A 20,608-nucleotide genomic window follows, 5' to 3' on the forward strand; every position below is an offset into this window, starting at 1 on the left:
CCCAGCTTCTCAGTTGCTCTACTATATTCTCGGGCCACTGGGATTTAGCTTCTTAGTTTTAAAAATTAAGTTACAACTGATTTCTGAGTTCCTGATTTGTTTAGCAAAAGAACAAGAAGATCCTAGATGGGCTGTCCCAAAACTGTGCACCGAAGAGCCCTGGGGCCACACAGCCAACTCACAGGGGTGCCACGGGGAGATGTTAAGTTTTTGAGGGAAACACAGTGACACCTGTCGGTCGTCATGTGAACTGCGAACTGGAGACAGTTTAGAGTGAGTAGCGGACGTGCTCGTGCGTGTGGATGATGTCGTTCTGCAAAGCAGGGTTCGGGTGTTTGCTGGGATAGAAATCACCATGTGAATACCAGTGTGAAACGGCAAAAGAGGGTGTCAGTGTCCAATGTGACTCCAAGGTCTGAGCCTCTATGTGGTGCCCAACAGGGACACACATGGCACTGGTAATTTATTGTGGTCGTTTAAAAACAAAATCTAAAAAAAACTTGAATTTAGGTGTATTGTTTTCAAGCAGCTGCTGAGTCGTCGTGTGTATACTAAGTGTTTAGATCTGCTGAATGAGCACAACCATCAGGTGTTTTCTTCCCCACCAGGGCAGTGACCGAAACGCCATGGGAGCCACACACAGCCCGAGAGAGCTGGGGAACCTCTGCCCTAAATGCGTCTATGTGCCGCCGCGTCAGAGAGAAAAGCCCTTCGTGTCCGTCGGGCCGAGCGAGGCGCTTTCGTGCCCTCTCCCGGCTGCCTGGGCCTGGCGCCACCGCCCGCACCTGCAGCTCCTGGCTCTGGTTGTAGAACTCCTCCCGGTCGTGCTGCAGCTGTCGGATCTGGCTGTGGAGCTGGGTCACCATCGTGTCTCGCTGCTCTTGCAGCTGGCTGCACCGGGCCTGCTCCTTCTGCACGCTAACCTTCCAGATCTGGATGTCCTTCTCTTGTAACTTCAACTGGTCTTTCTAGCGGAGACCAAAGACGTGATCATTTTAGCTGCCTTCCAAGGCGGGCGGCGAGGCTCCAGTGTCACCCAGGCCGACAGCCACACGCCGCCCTGAAGCCGTAACCACAGGTGCCGCATCCGTCAGCTCACGACTGTCCAGCCTGACTGGCGGGCAAGGGTTACCAATTTCACAGCAGCACGTGGGTCGTAAGCTGCTAGAACTCTCCTCAGGCGCCAATTACTCCCAACACCTTCCCAAGTCCCAACCACCAGCGCTGGCGTAAGACCTCTAATATTAAACGGTACGCATCCAGGTCACTAAAAATGAGGAACATTTACTGGCTGCCTACCCAGGCGCTGAGCAAGTGGTCCCGCGACTTCTTTGGGCACCATGGTTAGAAAGCGGGTGCTGCTATTACACTAGTCCTGTTTTACAGAGTGGGTAACAGGCTGCAAGAGGCTAAGTCACTTTTGTAAGGTGAGAAGCGGCAAAGCCAAGGTTCAGCCTCCAGGTCTGACTGGCTTCTCCACGGTGCTACAAGATTTTTGCCATAAAATAGCTTTAGGAGAGCTGGTTTCGTATTTGGAGAAACAAAATAATGCCTCTGACTCTGATCATCATGGGCAATTACAAACACACACAAAAATCACTTGTCCCACAGTTTCCAAGGGCGGCAAGGCCATTCGGAGACCCGGCCAGTCCCGTCACCCGCAGAGACCAAGTGACCACCCCGAGCCGCAGCGGGGAGCAGAGCTAGGACTGAAAACCTGGGCCCCGGCTCAGTGGCCGCTCTTTACCAACAATCATGCTGACCCCAAACAACAAACACCGAAACGCAGCCTCCTGCAGCCCCCGTGACGCTCACCATAGCAGCGTTGTGTTCCTCCAGCGCCGCCGCCCGGATCACCTTGCGGAGGAGCCGCCTGTTCCGGAGAGCATGCTGCTGCCTCTTAAAACGCTCATAGAGTAACTGGTTGTGCAGTAAAAGCAACTGGTTACGGAGGGTGCGGATCTCATCTGAGGGAGGAGAGCCTGATTTTAAAGCAGAGGGAGGGTGGCAGAGATGCCTTTTACAGATGGTTCCGTCAAGACCCTCCCACGGTTAGCCAGCCTAAGAAACACAATTCTCTCAGAAACAAGCCACCGCTCCTTTTGCAAATGGTCACCTGGGTCTCAGCAACGGTCACGCATCAGGAGAGGGGAAAGAGGACTGACTACCTAGCTCCCCTTTAAAGGAACACAAAAGGCTAGAACATAGGAGGACTCCCGAGAGCTTCACGGACTTTTCCCACAGACCCAAACCATATGCACAGTTAGTTACAGCGCCTCTCTTCCCTCCCATGCTGTGTCCTCCCCCAGGCACAGCCCCAGCCACTGACCTCGTGGGGTCTTTTCTAGGAAAGCCTGGCACGAGGTCAGTGCTTTCTGCATTTTCAGCCTCGGGCACCTGCTATACGTCACTTTTCAAAAGTAGAAAATCCTGGCTTTGCAACATTTGAGATATTAGGGGCCAAGCAGACTCTGGCTAGAGCAGCAGCAAAGGGGGGACCTGTTCCTACAGGGCACGCCTCCTTCGAGGACAGAAAAGGTGACAAGCACGCAGAATCCACACGGGCTGGTCTGGAGCACAAGTAACAACTTTACCTCCAAAGTGGGTCCAGTCGACAGACTTGCTGGGTAAAGACAACCTAGGAAGAAAGGTTTGGGGGAACAAAGTTACCAAGCTTGCCTGCACAACCTTCCCTGGACTGTGCGTTGCCTCAAGGCCAGATCACTTCCTTGCAGTCAAAAGCAGCAACGGCGTAAGAAAGTTTCAATCCCCAGGTCCACGGGGAGTTAGAGGAGGCGACGCGCATGGGACGGAGGGCCGGCGCCCCCTCCGAGCATGACCAAGTCTTCAGGGGGTGGATGCCCTTCCTCAGAGCTCGCGCCGGGGCCGATCTTTGCTCGGCTCACCAAGGCGACGGAGTGATCAACAGACTGCCAGCTATTCTCAACCCTCTGCACCAAAATACATGGGGGCGTAGCTAAGCTTAAGGAAGAAGTAGGTAATATACCTGAGCCTGTTACACCAAATCTCATTCAAAGAGAGTAATCTCTGTCAAATTCCACCTGAGGTTATTACGTTGAAGAAAAATTAAAACCAAGGCCTTGTTGAGCAAGAGCCGAGGATTCAAACTCAGGAACTGGTGATCCCCTCGCCCCCCTCCTAGAGAACCGGTGAAAAGGGCAGGAGAAGAAGGGCTGGAACAGCAGCTCAGACAGGCCTCTCAGAGGCAAGCCTGCGTGCAAGTGCAGGCGTGGAGGGTGGGCAGGCCCCCCAGATTGCCCTGAAACGCCGCTGACTTTACTTTCCATCTCATAAGCCACGTTACCTAAACAGAAAAAACAAACCTGTAGCTAGAGAAGGACACACCGGGACAGAGACGCCTAGGTCCCCTGAGTACCAGAGCCTCACCCTCACGTTCTCGGGGCACAGGTGAGCGCGCCCGAGTGCCCTGGCAGGACAGCGCCGGGGACTGGCGGCCCAGCGCAGACATGGCACAGCCCCGCATGCGTGCAAAGGTAACGACTGGAAGGACAGAGGGAAGCCAGCCGCCCCCTTGAGTGGAGAACGAGTCCCCTGCACTTGCCGGACTTCACACTGAGGGAATGCCGAGGGAAGAGACGCGTGGCAGGGCCTTACTTGTTCAGCTCCTTGCTGTGTGCATCCGCTCCCTGCTGGATCAGTCTATCCAGGACTTCCGCGGGGGAGGTCGAGGGCGGATAGTCTTCTTCTGCATTTCCTTTTGCTTTCTTTAACAGTTCCTTGGTCTTCTTGCTGACAAAATGATGGGCGGTCTTTGGCAATGCCACCTCAAAAAGATGATCGTAAGGGGGAGGCTGCCCACTTCCATACCCCACTCCCCTCTGAGGTGGAATTTTACAAGGGCTGGGAGTGAGGATGTTGGTCTCCAGCGAAGTCTGGCGCTCCCTGTTCCCAGCAGGGCTTTCGTCGGCGCCTCCACAGGGCGGGTCTATGGGAGTAAAGGCTTGCTTTGGTGTGTCAGGCCCAAGCTTGTCCAGGGAGGAGTTTAAAGGCTCAGGGTTCACACTGGCACCCTGAGCACCAGAGGTGGCCGAATGGTTCTTGCGAGGACAGCCCGGGAGACTGTCCCGGTAGAAGGGAGAGTCAAAGCCTCCTCGAGGAACCAGGGGCTCGGTGTCGGCCGTCGTGATCTCGGAGAGTTCTTTAGATATCGCCGCTGAGAGGAGGGAGGGAGACAAGAGACACCACTGTAAACAGGCCATCTGGGTAAGGCCAGGCCGTGCAGGGCTGTGTGCTGCCCAGGGCCACCCCCTTTCCCTGCACAGGACCCAGAATAAAACTCCCACCTCCTTCCCCCAAGAGGAGAAAAACCAAGCAAGCCTGGGAGTGTTGACCCTAAATTCCGGTTTTAGGACACAATGAGAGCTTTTCCATCTCGTAGCAATCTCGTACAAGCCCAGAATCCCACACACTACCTTCTTCTTTAGCTTTCTCAACGCTATCCTCTTCGGAGGCCAGGTCCCCTAAAAACCCTGGAAGGTCACTTAGAGTGACAGAACCTTTGCTGCCAGGTAGCTCTTCTAAAGAGAAACAAAGACAATTCAAGTCAAAGAACTACACGGGTAACCCCCACAACTGTGAAACCGCTCGCCCTGCGGTAGATGGCATCCATAACGATTCTTCCTGCCGAGTGAAGGGAGGAGGCTAGAAACGGCTCTCCCCTGGAGCAACCCCAGAAAGCGAGGCTACCACAAGGAGTCTAAGCAAAGGGACCAAAAAACATAATCCCACAAAAAATAAAATCCTCCATTCTTAACATCTCAGAGATCAGATAAACACCACAGTCTGACCGGCTCAAAGCACAGGTAACAGGTACTTCACTGCAATAGCTTAAAAGCTTTTTTTGATATTATTAGGTTGGTTTTTAGAATTAATTACGCCTCATTATATCTGGGCTTCATCGTTTTGTGGTGGTCCTGAATTTTCTTGTTTGCACACATAACCCAAGAGGAGACAAGCAAGGTAGCTAGGGTTACCCAGAGACTTTACCTAATCCTCTGTCGTTCGGGAGATGGGGCTGTCTGTGTAGACAGGGCTTTGCTGAATCTGTTTTCTCTTCCTGAAAAGATAGTACCATTTACGTCACAAAGCAGAAAATTGTGTACGTGTTCTCTTGTAAAAGAGACCTATCCTAAAAATCTAAAACTTTAACACATTATAAAGGAGTTTAAAGTTTAGCTCAGTGGTTCTCAAACTGTTTGGTCTCAGGGTGCCTTCATAGTCTTAAAAACCAGGAGTCCCATGAGCTTTTATTTATGTGGTTCTAACTACTGATAGTTACCACGTTAGAAATCAAAACAAACATTTTAAAAATATTTACCAATTTACTTAAAAATAACAAAACCATTATACGTAAACATAAATGATATACATTCTTATGAAAAATAACTACAGTTCCCAAGACAATAAAAACAAATTTAGTGGGGCGCCTGGGTGGCTCAGTTGGTTAAGCGACTGCCTTCGGCTCAGGTCATGATCCTGGAGTCCTGGGATCAAGTCCCGCATCGGGCTCCCTGCTCGGCGGGGAGTCTGCTTCTCCCTCTGACCCTCCCCGCTCTCATGCTCTATCTCATTCTCTCTCTCAAATAAATAAATAAAATCTTTAAAAACAAAACGAAACGAAACAAATTTAGTGAGAAGAGTGGAATTGGTCTACATGTGTGCAAGCTCTTCCGTGTCTGGCTTAATGGAAGAACGCTGGATGCTCGGCTCTGCTTCTGCACTCAGTCGGTTGCAATATGTTATTTTGGCTAAAGTATATGAAGGAACTTCTGAGCCCCAGTGTCAAGTAGTTTAAAAAAGACTTAATCTTTGATAACTTGACAAGGTGTCATTTCTTAGAGGTTACAATGTGGAATCTGAAACCAGGACATTTCACCTTTCATGCTGTGTTCAAGGCCGCTTGTGTACCCTGTGCTCTGAATGCACCTTTTACCTACGGCGGCTCTGGGACATCACACACTGGACATTTAGAAGATCCTGGCTCGCCATGTTGGGCAGGGCTTCCCAGTGTGGAAATATTCACCACATGACATCAAAAACTCGATTATTCACCAAGCCCCCCAGGACTTTTCAACCTCTTCATAAAGTCTCGGGGACACTATCAAGCTCACAGTGACGAAGATATTGGTTTTTCATATTCTAATTTCACCTGAAACCTGAATTTTACCACCAGCAGCAAAGACTGTCCGTTGTTTGTTTTGAAGTGACAGCTGGTCATGTAAGCAGTAGCCTGCCCCATACCCAGGTCTAAATAAGCATCATTTGTCAGTCAGTTGTTCCTTCACATCAAACTGGCACTCCCCCGAAAAATGCAGCTGGTCTAGCAATCAACTCAAGTTGCGGCACAAAGGTTTGTGATGGATCCCCTATTTCAGCTCAAAGAATATTAAGCATGTATGTTCTCAAGGGTCGCGATAGAATAAAATGAATCATTTTTACTGCTTTCCACGGAACACTCTTAAGGTACCGGAGTTTTGGGCTTTTTATCTTTCGTTCTTTTAAACTGAAGACACACGTCAAGGAAGAAGGCGATGTGCACCGGGCAATTTGGTGCCAGCCCTGATTTGCGCTGGGGGCCACCCCTTCTCCCCCACATTGCTCTGCACCACAAGTGCAAACGCCAGGTCAAGAGGGGAAAGAGCAGGTTAGTATTACTACGAAAGCGGTTGAGTTCCTGGGTCCCCAAAAAGGCTTGAGCCCCAGGGGTAAGCAGGTAACACTCTGAGAGCTGCTGGCTAGTCTATCTATTATCAGTTGCCCTGCTCCAAACCCATCACATCTCAGATCCAAATTCCATCTGACATAACAAGCTTCCTTCCCAAAGTGAGGCCACACGCGGGTCACTGTGCTGGGGCACAGGGAGCGCGGACACGCCTGTACATACCTTCTTGGGGGGTGTGGCTGTGGCCTGCCGGAGGGCAATGTGCACGTAGTCGTCCGAGTGGCAGAGCGGGGCGGGAGGAGGAGATGTTGCTGGGGTTCCCAGAGGAGTTCCTTTTCCACCTGCTCACAGGCAAGGACAACATATACACCATCACCAAGCCTATTAAAAAACTCTGAATTTTTTCAGCCTGCGTGGGACAATGAAGAAAGCTGCTAGAGTGAACTTTCTAGAGAGCTTGAGCCATCTTTTTTGGGGGGGGGGGGGTGGTTCACTTTCTAGGTTCTAAAAACCCCAGCGTTTTGCATGAAGTGTCGAAAACACTACTATAAGCAGCCCCAAACTCACTGTTGGATCTAAGAGACAGTTCCTTATCATACACATTGGGCCCAGACCAACCAACCGAATCCCACCTCAGACATACATACCAGTTGTACCAAAGACTTTACTGTAAGGGTGTGACAGATCAGGTGGGACATTTCCAGGAGAGGTTGGAGGAGTGGTCATACCACAAGCCATAGATGGGCTCCAAAGAGTAGCCTGGGAAGTTCATAAGGCATGTCAGCAGTAAGAAATGAACATCAAATCATCCCAAGGCTTATATTCATGGCCAAATGGAAAAAGGTATCACATTAAAACTTTATTATGAATCAAGATGCATTTTGTAAATCTAGACTCCAAGAGAAACCCAAGTGGCAATAGTAACTAACTTTCCTAATACCATGTATCCTTAAAAATAACTCCTAAAATGAGCAGTGTAAAATTTTCCCAACCGTATGCTAAATCCCAACCCAAACAGCTTCACCAGCAACCAGAGAAGTAAGCAGGCACGCTCTTTAACACCATACTTGCGGCGGCTCAGTCAACAGCCGTGTCGATGGGGGACTCAGAGTCTGAGGTGGCTGCCCGGGCATGTTTAACAACATCAGCCAAGAGCTGGAGTAAGGGGTCGAGGTAGCACTCCCTAAAATGAAAGGGAAAGAGCACGTGAGATTAGTGTGTGATTTTAGATTATTCTGGAAAAAAAAAATTGTGGCCCTCTAAACCATTCGATAATGTTCATATTATCGAATTATCGATGTCAGGGAACCCTTGACATCCCAGGGACACAGTAACATTTGAATGGCTCTTTAAATGCTCTTTGGAAATAGTTCAGTAAGGTTGTTTTTTTGTTTTGTTTTTAAGATTTTATTTATTTATTTTGGGGGGGAGGGGCAGGGGGAGGGAGAGGAAGAGGGAAAGCATCTCAAGCAGACTCCCCGCTGAATGTGGAACCCAACTCATGGCTCAATCCCAGGACCGTGAGATCACGACCTGAGCCAAAATCAAGTCAGACACTCAACTGACTGAGCCACCCGGGCTCCCCAAGTTCAGTAAGGTTTGATGTCAAGTTAAGCTTCAGAATAACTTGAAAAAGCACCACCTGGATGACACCTTTAACGGGTACTATCTACAGATAAGCCCGCCTTTTCTAGAAACCAATTCTAAATTGTCAAGACTCAAACTGTGTCAGTGAGTGCTAAGGCCAGGGGCCCCGGTGCAAGCACCTGAAACACAGAAAGACTCTCTGATGGGGTGCTGCTGGGAAGTCAAATCCTCAAGTCCATATTCCTTTTTCTGTGTTAAAAACCCACCCCCAAGTCCGCTGGCATACTGTCAGGTAGGAGACCAAAGATGCAGGGCTCTGAATTAAACTTGAAAGAGGAGTTAATCAGGAGAAACTGGAGGCAAATTCTAATTTCCAACATTTGGCAAACAGTTCCTAGGAGCAACAGTGAGTCTTATCCCAGGAAAAGAAAATAAAGATGACATAAATGAGCCATGCTTTCCAGAGACGAAGCTGGGAAGCAGGTAAGTGCTGAGGTCACTCTTACCACAGCTATTCTGCGTGTCGACATAAGGGCTGGCGGCCACATCGGCCGCACGATGCGGAAAGCGCGCGGACACCTGCGGGGACACGGAGTCGCCGTCTTCGTACGAGGCTTCTGCGGGGTCCAGAGAGATTTTGGCACACTCTATTACAACATCATGTGTTTCTAATCTCTTCCACCTGGAAGAGGCAACGATAATTAAGAAAGGCAAGTTGGAATCCATTTACTCAAACAACCAAACCCTTAAGAATGCGAACGCAAGGCCAGGCATGGAACTAGGATTAGCGAAGGACAAGGCAGAACCCCGCCAGCCCAAGTATTAAACAGTACGGGTATATTAAGAACTAGCCATTCATTTTAGAAACCTCTACCTTCCCTATCTAAAATGGTCACATCAGGTTATCAGAAACTAACCTGAAACAAAAACGTCATCAACAAACGACTGGGCATAGCCTCAAAAGAGCACAAACTACACCAAGCAGTCACCAGGGGGACTTCTCCCTCAGAACAAAGGTAATCAAAGAACAGGGAGACCTGGAAAATGCCGGGTAGCTGAGGTGGATTTACAGTCTCCTATCAGAGCCTAGGGGCTTCTGATCCATCTCCAGACCGGAAATACGGCACAGAAAGACTCAAACCTAGAGAAAGCCCACGAGGACATTTTTTAAATCAGCCAAGGATTCCTGTCATATGATCCACAGTTCCACTTCTAAGATTTAGCCTGTGGAAATCGACATACTTGTCAAGACAGACAACAATGCTCAGCACAGCTTGTCACAGAAAAAAGAAATAACCCAAAGTCACACCAAAGGGATATATTCTATAGAAGAAAAATTGTTACACCATCATGAAAAAGCATGCTCTCAGCAGGTCACTGGTTGCCAAGTGTCAGGAAGGAGACTGACCACAAAGGATAGAGAGGAACCTTGTGGGCAATGATACATTCTTTATCATGAGTGTGACTTTTGTCAAAACTCAACAAAACTGATGAATCTTATTGTATGTCAACTGTACCTTCCTAAGCTGATTTTAAAAATGTTTTCAAAGATTCAGTGATGTTAAGATGGTCAGGGTATGAGCTTCAATGAATAAAGGATTCGAAACTACTCACAGATATGCCCAGAGAGAGAGACGATGACACTGAGGGTTCAAATTAAAAGAACTGAAGTTATGGGTGATGTTCTTTTCCTTTCTAGTATTTGCCAAATGTTCTACAAAGCCCTAGTAATTAATACAGTGTGCACCTGCTCAAGTATAAACTTTTAGACAACATAATTTCGCTATCCAGGTTTCTAAGTAAGTAGGAATCCAGCAAGACTCTCATCTTCGTGTTCCAAATTTCATAGAAAAACAGCCCGGCACTAAGGGCAAGCCATGGGTTTACCCCAACAAAACATCTACTCCTACACAACTGTTCTAGAAAACTCATCATTCAGGGGCGCCTGGGTGGCTCAGTTGGTTAGGCGACTGCCTTCGGCTCAGGTCATGATCCTGGAGTCCCGGGATCGAGTCCTGCATCGGGCTCCCTGCTCGGCAGGGCGTCTGCTTCTCCCTCTGACCTTCCTCCCTCTCATGCTCTCTGTCTCTCCTTCTCTCTCTCAAACAAATAAATAAAATCTTTAAAAAAAACAAAAAAAAAAAAAAAAAACTCATCATTCAATCTGAGATACTGAAAATGTGATATCAAATAGAGAACAAGAGAGTCCTCAGAGCATGGGCAGCATTCCTAAGGGAAAAAGCCTTTCGACATCAGCACCGCACCTCCGGTCTGCGTGGGTGCTCACTGCCCGGGGTACCTGTGTGTTAAGGGCGGTAGCCTCCCCAACTATTCTCGGCACGACTGGCAAGGGATAAAGTGAGAGCAAGGCTCAGGATGCTTATGTACACACAGGAGCATTGCTTTTAGAGAATAAAGTGAAACTCACAATACAGTAGAAATACATTAAATTTCTGACTTATATGCATTTTTACGCTATTCATTTGATTCTTAAAAGGACTTTTCCCATTTAATGTCTCTGAAACTGGGAAGTCATATCTAATCAGGTGTGTGTTAGTTTTTGTGGTATTTTTTTTTCTCAGACGAACATAAAATAGAAGTACTCCATGGCATCTTGCATTTAATGAAATATGGTAGTTTAAAAAGTCAATTAAAAGGTCCCTCCCATGCCATTCCCCTCAACCACTTTGGCAGCTGCTTCCGATCTATTGGCTGAACTGGTACCCTGCCTGCATATTTTTAAAGAATACTCTCTACGCTCTGAATTTCCAGATACACAGATTGTACCCATCATCTACTGACTTCTATTACAGTCGGTGAGGATGCAGGCCACTTCCGTATATCCTTCTCCCTCCTCCCTGATGCTCTCGACAGACGTGTATCATAGTTTCATTTTCTTCAGAATCAGTTTTCAATGATTATTAGGAGTATGTAAATACTATGCATGACTGAGCCAGAGTATACTACAAGATTTCCTTTTCTGTTAGATTTAGTTTGTCGTGGAGTTTGGACTTTCGTTTCTTTTCCTCAGTCCTCTGTGTTTCTAATTCTTCCTAAACTTACCCTAACAGCTCTGAAACAATGCCTGGTATAATTTTTACATAACGATATGCAAATAAGCTACTGGAATTATCGCCCCCCCCCCCCCACTAGCTCCCTTCTCTCTCCCACTTCTGGCCAGACTGGTTTGTTCTGAGGGCTGCTGTGCAGTGTTGTTTTTTTTTTTTTTTTTTTAAGATTTTATTTATTTATTTGAGACAGAGAGAATGAGAGAGACAGAGAGCATATGAGAGGGGGGAGGGTCAGAGGGAGGAGCAGACTCCCTGCAGAGCAGGGAGCCTGACGCAGGACTCGATCCAGGGACTCCAGGATCATGACCTGAGCCGAAGGCAGTCGCTTAACCAACTGAGCCACCCAGGCGCCCTGCTGTGCAGTGTTACCTGAAGACTTCCCATGACCATGATCCTAAGTCAGATCCCCCTGTTTCCTGGACTCTGTCTCACCAGATTCTACTCTCATTTTGATGGAACACATGCCCCAGTAGTTAGCTGAGCAGGGGTCCATGGGAGGTAAATGTGAGTCCTTACATATTTAAAACTGTCACACTTGACAGGCAGTTTGGCTGGGTCTAGAATTCTATGTTGAAGACCTTTCTGTCTCAATTAGTTTCAGAAGCTAATACCTTTCTGACTTGATCCTTACTAAGCATTTTGGTCTTCTCTCTCTGAAAGGTTTATCCCTGGTGTTTGAGATTCACCACACTGAGACTCGGTAGCATTCTCTCACTGACAGAAGCTGGGCGCCAGGTGAGACCCTTCAATCTGGAAACACGTGTCCTTCGATCCTCCCATTATTATATTTCTTTGTATTTTTCACGCTTATATTGGAGATTTTCTTCTATTATGTCTTTTATAATTTCTTCCCCCAAGAAAGTTTTCTCCCCTCTTTCTAAAGCTCTTTTTTCTTGGATGTTGGACTTCCTGTATTTTAAGTTTCTTATCTCTCTGCTCAGAATACTCATCTCTATCTTTTGATCCTGCTTTCTGAGATAGTCTTAACTTTATCTTCCAGTTCTTTTGCTGAAGTCTTGACTTCAGCTCTCACTTTTCATTTTCAAGGGTTCTTTGTCTCTGAATGTTCCCCCCATGGCACTGTGACCTCTACATGTGCTCAAATGCCCCATCTCAGTGGCTACTACATACGCTTTCCTCCTCTCTCTGTATTATCAGTTTCTTTCTAACTCCATTTTCTCTTTATGTTGGTCTTTTTTTTTTTTTTTAAGGATTTTTATTTATTTATTTGACAGAGAGAAAGACACAGTGAGAGAGGGAACACAAGCAGGGGGAATGGGAGAGGGAGAAGCAGGCTTCCCGCCGAGCAGGCAGCCCGATGCGGGGCTCGATCCCAGGACCCTGGGATCATGACCTGAGCCGAAGGCAGACGCTTAACAACTGAGCCACCCAGGCGCCCCCCCCCTTTTTTTTTTAAAAAGCTTTTATTTATTTATTTGAGGGAGAGAGAGCAAGCACACAAGTGGGGCGGGGGACAGAGGGAGAAGCAGACTCTCCGCTGACAGGGAGCCCAACGTGGGGCTCGATCCCAGGACCCTGGGATCATGATCTGAGGCGAAGGCAGACACTTAACTGACTGAGCCACCCAGGTGCCCCTATGTTGGGTCTCTTGTCTTTTGTGTTAGAGCTTTCTTCAAAAGCCAGATGACCCCTGCCTACCCATGGGAAGCGAGGCTCTCTAAGCTGGCCTGGGAGACTTCCAAGTTAGTCTCACACTGAACATATGCATCCAATTGTATAACTTCCCAAACCCACCAAATCTACAGTATGGATTCGTTTGTTTTTAAATATAAACCTATGAGAAGGAGAAGAATGGGGGAAGACAGATCAGCACTACAGGCTCCTGAAACTAGAAAGCAGCCAGGCCAGAGGCAACCTACTAGCAAGTCCAAGAAAGCAGAATCCTAAGCTCCCACTGTTTCAAAGCTAAAAGTCAACCTGACTTATACTGTAGAATCCTTAAAAAGCTGAAGAATTTTTACACCTCAAGTACTTCTGGAATTGGAGATGAGCGACAGGTAGATGAGGACAGCTAGCATGGGGAAGACAGGGTGAAAACTATCTGAGGGTCGGAGTCCCAAGGTCTCCTCCCCAACTCTAGGCTCCCAGGCAGCAGAAATCTGGGCTATTCTCTGGAAAGAGTAAAACAGATTTTTGGGACTGAGCTACTCCAGAAATAGTTGAGGACATGAGTACCATTCAAACAAGGGATTTAAGTGAGCATGTACATTTTGAATGCCAAGACCACTAACCTCTTTCACCACTAGCCTCTTCCCTCCAGCAGCAGCCAGACCCTCCCCAGACTAGCGATTAGAAGACCCTTCTCTACAAAAACTTGACCAGCTCAGGAGGAACACGATACTGACATCAGGATCTCCAACAGACGCTCAGACCCATGTGCACGCCACACACACACACACACACACGGGAAGCTCAGAGGTGACAAGTCCCACCCCTGTGAAGAGAACTTTTGGTCTCCCTACCCAGACACAAGCAGATTATCAGATCTTTGCAGAAAGCCTCGAAGACTTCAAAAGAACAGCAGTCCACGGATTACATGGGGAACAAACGGCTCTCAGCATTCTCGAGGATGTGAGAGGTTGCACCCTTGAAACCCCAAACAAGCTACTATGAAGAGGAGCATTCAGAGACTTATAAAAAACTCTTAGATGCTAAGAACATGGCACTAGGAGGGAAACTTACAACAGGATTAAAAACTAAAGATGAGGAGACCTTCAGAAAAAAACAAAAGAGTAGAGAGAAAAAACAGGAGAGCAAAGAAAAGCAGAGGACACTCTAGGAGGCCCCAATCTACATACCAGCAGTTCCAGAAAGACACACAGACACAATGGAAGGAAGGAAATCAAACACGAGATAAAGAAAATTTCCTAGAGTCTTTGAAGATAAGAGTTTCCAGATTAAAGGAGAACAGATTCTGACTAGGCAATGTCGGAGTATGAGGAGAACGAAGAGAGGGCTCTACGGGCTCCCGCAGAGGAAAACAGGGCAAACACAGATATGAGATATGAGAAGAGCTTTGGATTTCAACAGCAACACTGGCAGCAAGATGCGATGGCACAATGTCTTCAGGCTGCAGAATTGAGGTGGACCAGAAGTCTGTACCCAGCCACTAGAGGGTACTTCCTTTCTGAGAGCTACTAGAGGGAACACTCCACAAAAACAAGAGCAAACCCAGAAAAGAGACAGGAGACACAGGGAATGGAGGTCCTGCACAGGAGAGACGCAGAGGACCGCCATGCACGAGGCACGGATCCGACAGGCAGGCCAAGAGACAGGCATGTGGCAGGCTGTCACCCTCGTCCCCGCTGCCACCGCACTATCTTCTTAACGGAGGGATGCAGTGTGCAGGTGACCCCAGCCCAGATAGGTTGTCTGTACTTAGTCTGTCCTGAGTAAGCACTGATGAAGGCCCCACTCTCCCTTCTCTGCCTGGATCAGCCCCACAGATGGACGCTGCTCTGACCTGCTCCTAGAAGTGGGCCACCATGAGCTGAGAAGCAGCAAACGAGCAGTCTTTGTCCTCTGCCACATTTCGGCAGCACATCCAGAAGCCAGTCTCGCTACAGGCCCTGTGAGATGCTCTGACTAGGGTGAGCATTCTGTGTCTCAGGTCTTACTCGTGAATGACCTTGCCCACTGACATCCCCCCACCCCTGGGGCTCCTGTAAACTCTCAATGAAGGGAAGCCGGACGAAGACGGCAACACTGGGCTCTTCCCCTCGCCTCCTGAGGACCTTCATCTAATAGTGATAGGACTGCCCTTTCCTTAGCCTGGCTTGGCTTCCCAGTTAGCTTTCCAAAGCACAACAATACACGTGGTAAAACTCTACAAAAAAGAAAGAACGATTAACATAAAAGCAAGAACGGGAGTTTCTCTGAAGTGGGACAGGAACAGGGAGAAAGATGTGTAGCAACGTTCCAGCTGAGAAGGTGGACGGCGGCTGTGTGCCCAGGTACTCGTGTGATGTTATTACGCTTTACAGGCATAATTCGTATACCTCTCCACATACCATCTCTCTCACACGAAGGTGTTTTGAGCCAACTGAGGCTCTGCATGACAGAGCGAGGGCTTGTCAGGTGAGATCAGGCATGAACCAGCTTTTTCAGTGGGAGATCCCTAAATGTCAGTTATCTGTGGACAGGTTTCCCCAAAAAGGGTTCAATCCTCAGCCAGGGGGAGCATTGGCCTAGCTGCCAGCCAGGGAAGGTGGAGGAGGGAGCTGAGCTTCTCCCAGCTCCATGCAGAGAACTTCATTCCCTTCTTAGCTCCACCCGCCCCACACCTGGCATCCTCGAATAGGAAGCCTGGCAGGTGCACTTCCTCCAGAGAATAAACCTAGAGACTACTCAGGGTCCCCTGGAGGCCGGCCGGCCATTGCCTGGCTACCTGCAGGGGGAGGCTCCCCACTCGACACCCACACTTCCCACAACCCACTTGTTTTCAACTACGTCCTGCTCAGCCTGCCTCGTGCGATCACCGGTACCCCCGATCACCGGTACCCCCGAGCTGGACGCCTTCCTGGGGCTCTGCGGGGCCGGTGTCTACATGGCAAACGCCTCCGCTCCCCTGGAGGAATGGTTAATTCTCTGTCTGTGAGGAGTATGTTTCAGACTCGAACCAAGTTCTAGCTGTACGAGTCCTTCGAAACAGAGTGATTCTATAAGTAGAAGAACCTGTATTCCCAAATAATACCCCAGGAGGGACGTCGCCTACAGCACATGAATCTGTCAAGAGATGCTGTAAAATTCTGAGTCGCTAGCTTCATTTCTATACCTTCGAGGGTCCAGTTCGTGGTCCTTGGATCCAGTCACTAATTCCGGGTGAATTCGCACGTGCTCCATCATTGGCTAGAAGAGTTCGGGTTGACAAATTACAAAAGGCTTAATTTCTATGGTATCTGCCCACAATGGAATATTACTTGATAATAAAAAGGAATGGAGTCCTGACATCTGCTACACAGCATGGATGACCCCTGAAACATTCCACCAAGTGAAAGAAATCAGTCCCCAAAGACCACATACTGTATGATCCCAGGTCTGTGAAACGCTCACCAGGAGAGGCAAGTCTACAAAGGCAGAAAGGAGATCAGGGGCTGCCTAGGGCTGGGGCTATGGGGAGAGCTGAACTGCTTTTCAAAATCTGTCTCCCTCTGAATACACGGGTCCCAACCACAGCCTGTGGGCACAGTATGCAGGCTCTCAAATGAGCCGTCTTCACTCACCCTGACCACTTCTTCAAAAGTGTCCAAGTTCTCCTTCATACTGTAGTGAGAGCGTAGAAAGGAGACAAAGTTGCAAGGGTACATTCCGTAGAGGCGATGAAAGAGAGCATAAACACTGGCATGGAGATGGACAAGATAGATTTCTGTCACGTGGCCTAAAACAGGAAATCATGGACAGGAGACTCAGCCAGACACAAGATGACTTGTGCAAAGCAAACGTGAGCACATGGCCACCAGCATGACCTGCGGTCGACTGCTCCCACCTCACTCCAGATAGCAAGTATTTTTCTAAAATGCAAATCTTAACACACAAAACACCCCTATTTAAAATCCATCAGTGGCTCCCTACGGCCTTGGGATAAACTCCAATCTACTTAGAATGACCCATAAAAGCCCCTACAGATCCAATGCTACTCTCCTGTCTTCACTCGACACTCTCACAATACTGACCTAACTTTCTCACGATAATCACTCTCCCTAAAATCTGTTCTTGTTGTTTTTCATGATTATTATTTTAATTTTAAGTAAACTCTACGCCACACATGGGGATCCAACTCACGACCCTGAGGTCAAGAGCTGCATGCTCTACCAACTGAGCCAGCCAGGTGCCCCCCAAAAATTTGTAATGATACTTCTCCACTGTCCTATTTGGCATGAATTTCTTGAGTTTCTTGAACACTCTTACTGCACCGTCTTACTCACCTCTGTACCCTTAGTGCCTTGCACAGTGCTTGGTGCAGAGCAGACATTCAAATATTTGCAGAACAAATGTGAGAGATCCTTTTGAGATCAGCGTGTAGTCTTAGTGATGCAGATTTGTAACTAAAGAGTGAAAAAACTATTATCTAGAAACTAGCTTAAGAAGCTGAGAGTGGGAGAAACTGAACACTTTGTTCATCGAGCCTCACCCAGACCCCATGGAAAACCCTAAGTCCACAGGATCCGTACAGCTCCTCCATAATAATGGACAGACCACTACTTTCCTCCCCAGAAGAGCCTACTAAATAACCAGCATCACATGGATCTTGCACTTGTTATTAATCCTGTACAGGAAGCTACAGGATCTGGTGTGACATGGCTTACACACTTCATCTTTTCAACATGAATGGCTCATGCCGGCCTTACCAAAAGATTCCAAGTATCACGTGCTTATAGCTTTGAAATCATTTTCATAGAGCTGGACTCCCTGCCAGTATGGGGAAAAACCCCACCACATTTAAAACAACGACACTAATTAGAACCCGCTGCATTTTCCCTCCTCCTCCACATACAAAAGACAGGTTCTCAGAACCAGAGGTTTGTGTTCTGTCACAACAGACCAGCAAAGTAAGACAAAAAGGTGCCCCAAGCCTAGTCCTGTATTGCTACAACACGGATTGAAGGTATTTTGATAGACTGAAGTTTACTGACAATTAGGAAGTTTTACATCCTACCAGTTTCTCTGAAAACTAATCCTCTTAAGCCGACAGAATGAGGAAGGCATCTAATAGTCATGCCTACAGTGAGTACACCCAAGGCCCTCTGCAACCGGCTGGTGACACCCACCCATTCCAGCTACGAAAGTCTACACGTCTTTCCTTTACAGCTCACAACCTGTCAATCGCTAACGAAAGCATTCACCTGGTAGGGAATGACAGGTATGTAAAGACATCTTTACCTGGCTTCTTCAGGCACCACGATGAAAGACGGCCAAAAATATCAAAGAAATCATGAAGGTGCTGCTTCCCCGACTGTGGAATCATTGGTAGCATGGTTATCAACACTAAGACACCTGTTGTGAGGACGACAACATCCGTATCCATCTGCGGAAGGAAAGGTCGAGCAGGAAGAACATGTGTGAGGCACAGCCCTAGAATCAGCACTACCAGCACAGCAAGAGGCCGCTCTAAATTCTACAGGGATCAGAAAGTAGAGGTCCCCTCATCGACTCAGGTTCCTCACCCTCAGGTTTGGGGGGAACAACACTGGTCAGACTTGACCATAATGAATCTGCAAAGACCACTTCTGCTGCCCCCAGACAAACCTATCTGGGAGACAAACTTCAACCTGACCTGGGGACGCTCTGCCTATGGCACTTGGCCCAGAAGTGTGACGAGATGCCTTTAACAGAACACAGGAACATGACAGTTTCTGTTCATTCAACCAAATCCTCAAATATTTACTTTTTGTTAATCAATTTAAAAAACACTACACAAGTAATGTCAAGTAATTCAGTATTTTTTAAAGGATTACAACAGAAGTGTAATTTAAGAGGAAATTAGCATAGTGCTAACAAATCTCCCTAACTGTTCACCTTTGTAGCAGCATTTATAGATCAGCAAATAAAAGAAGATATGGTGACCTCTGATCACGTCTATAGCTTAAATATCAAGTCATACAACTTCAGGCTAATTGAAGATACTTAATACCCAATGGATAATGAATCAACTCAGGACAGCTACAGCAGCTCACCTGACCCATAATTAAATCATGAATGTTTGCCAAGTAACTGGAATTCAGATTTAAGAACCAAGATATTAATCAAAAGACTACCACGCAGGCTAAGACACTCCTTATTACTGTTAAAAAAAGGAAATCCACGAGTCTGGAAATAAAGCCTTAAATAGATTTAGTTTTTATGTTAAGCACTAAGCCTTTTGTCACGGCCGACATCTATCTAGTAAGAAGAACGTAAAATATTGGTAGGAGAATCAAGAACACACAACCAGTTCCAGTAACAACGACTAACCCTAATTTTGCTTATGGTCCTATTCTAACCAATGGCCTGGGTAGCAGTCCATGAGTAACTGCCAAAGCTTACCCTTTTGGAAAAGTGAAGTGTTCTACAATCTGAACTGAATTTTGTGGCCTCAAGATTGAGTTATATTCTCTCCAATCCATTCACTTAAAAAAATGTAAGTTGTACCAATCGTTCCTGTTTTTTCTCAACATTAAATGCATGTTTTTATGACACCCTACCAACGTGACTCCCACCTCTAGGGGTAATGAAACAGTTACCCTTGCTGGCAGAGACAAAAATCAATTTGCAGGGTGCTGTATCAGATGATCCAGAGGTACTGCCATCCTGGGACAAACGCTACTGGATATTTTCACGTCTCTGTGAGGTACAGGCAGTTAATATTAACCACATTTTTTATTTTATAGATGGGAAACAAGTCCAGGAATTAAAACAGATTAAGCAAATAGCCTGGAGTATTTCAGCAAACCACTGTGAAAACTAAAACCACAAAGTTCTACTTAGGTTTTGACTCACTGTGTAGAAAAATACACTAAATTTAGAGTGCAAAAGGCAGAATGCGATTCAGGAGGCCCTGTATCAACAAAACCTTAATTATGGCTGCAACAAGAACGTGGTCCTGAATGGTTAAAAAGAGCTGTTAGCCATTTTTCTCCTAGCTAAAAGAGAATCTGGGCTTCCCTCAAAGAGAAACCAGATGTTTTAATGGAGGGAAGATTGGACAATGATGAAGTCCATGAGGGTGGGAATAATGTCATGTTGAACCTTATTTGCTTGGACGAAAGCCACTTGCCGGTCACGGGGATGTACTGAGAATTTACTAAGTACCAACTGTGGACGACATGACATTCGAGGAAAGCCAAACACTAAAAGTTTCTGAACTCTCAGAGTTCAAATCTAGCTTGCTTGCTTTAAAGTCACCCAGAATTTCAGAAATAATATTCACAAAGGCATTTCATTCAAACCCTTGCAAACATCGTACCTTGAGACATTTGAGTAAAGAAGGCAAAAGAGGTGCTTGAGAGAGTTTGTGCTTCCAAGGCGGCTGCAGTCTGATGACGTGCCCCAGCAGCGACAGCGCGGGCAGCCGAGAGGCGGCTCTGCCCATACAGTCATTCATTTTGTCCAAGAGGTGCTAAACACGTAAAAGAACAGGGGAAATAGGTCTCAGTAAGGCTGGGGGGAGGGGGGAGGGGGGAGGAAATCAAGGGAAACAAGGGAAATTCTCCTGAGAACGTAGCAGATGACATAAACAGAGGCAACGAGG

The 20,608-nt window shown here is 47.4% G+C and overlaps 1 protein-coding gene across 8 annotated transcripts in view; it reads right to left on the bottom strand.

Annotated features, from left to right (window-relative positions):
* Positions 1-20,608, bottom strand: part of TSC1 (TSC complex subunit 1) — a 50,912-nt gene that overhangs the window by 10,355 nt on the left and 19,949 nt on the right. For 4 of the 8 annotated variants that reach the window (XM_064580131.1, XM_064580130.1, XM_045883431.2 and 1 more), the window contains 14 exons: positions 20,324-20,476; positions 18,262-18,406; positions 16,605-16,759; positions 16,157-16,230; positions 8,797-8,972; positions 7,771-7,886; positions 7,351-7,462; positions 6,926-7,047; positions 5,029-5,098; positions 4,455-4,559; positions 3,637-4,195; positions 2,595-2,638; positions 1,816-1,982; positions 786-968 (listed from right to left, as the gene is read on the bottom strand). In XM_064580131.1, the coding sequence (XP_064436201.1) occupies positions 786-968; positions 1,816-1,982; positions 2,595-2,638; positions 3,637-4,195; positions 4,455-4,559; positions 5,029-5,098; positions 6,926-7,047; positions 7,351-7,462; positions 7,771-7,886; positions 8,797-8,972; positions 16,157-16,230; positions 16,605-16,759; positions 18,262-18,406; positions 20,324-20,476 (2,181 nt within the window). Of the gene's footprint in view, positions 1-785; positions 969-1,815; positions 1,983-2,594; positions 2,639-3,636; positions 4,196-4,454; positions 4,560-5,028; positions 5,099-6,925; positions 7,048-7,350; positions 7,463-7,770; positions 7,887-8,796; positions 8,973-16,156; positions 16,231-16,604; positions 16,760-18,261; positions 18,407-19,601; positions 19,702-20,323; positions 20,477-20,608 lie in introns of those variants that run through there. The other 4 variants (XM_045883434.2, XM_054509476.2, XM_045883433.2 and 1 more) reach the window with 4 other exon arrangements.

The sequence above is a fragment of the Mirounga angustirostris genome, unplaced genomic scaffold (assembly GCF_029215605.1).
Source record: "Mirounga angustirostris isolate CCGP_5_RB_7025 unplaced genomic scaffold, mMirAng1.0.hap1 SCAF_15, whole genome shotgun sequence".
NCBI lineage: Eukaryota > Metazoa > Chordata > Mammalia > Carnivora > Phocidae > Mirounga > Mirounga angustirostris.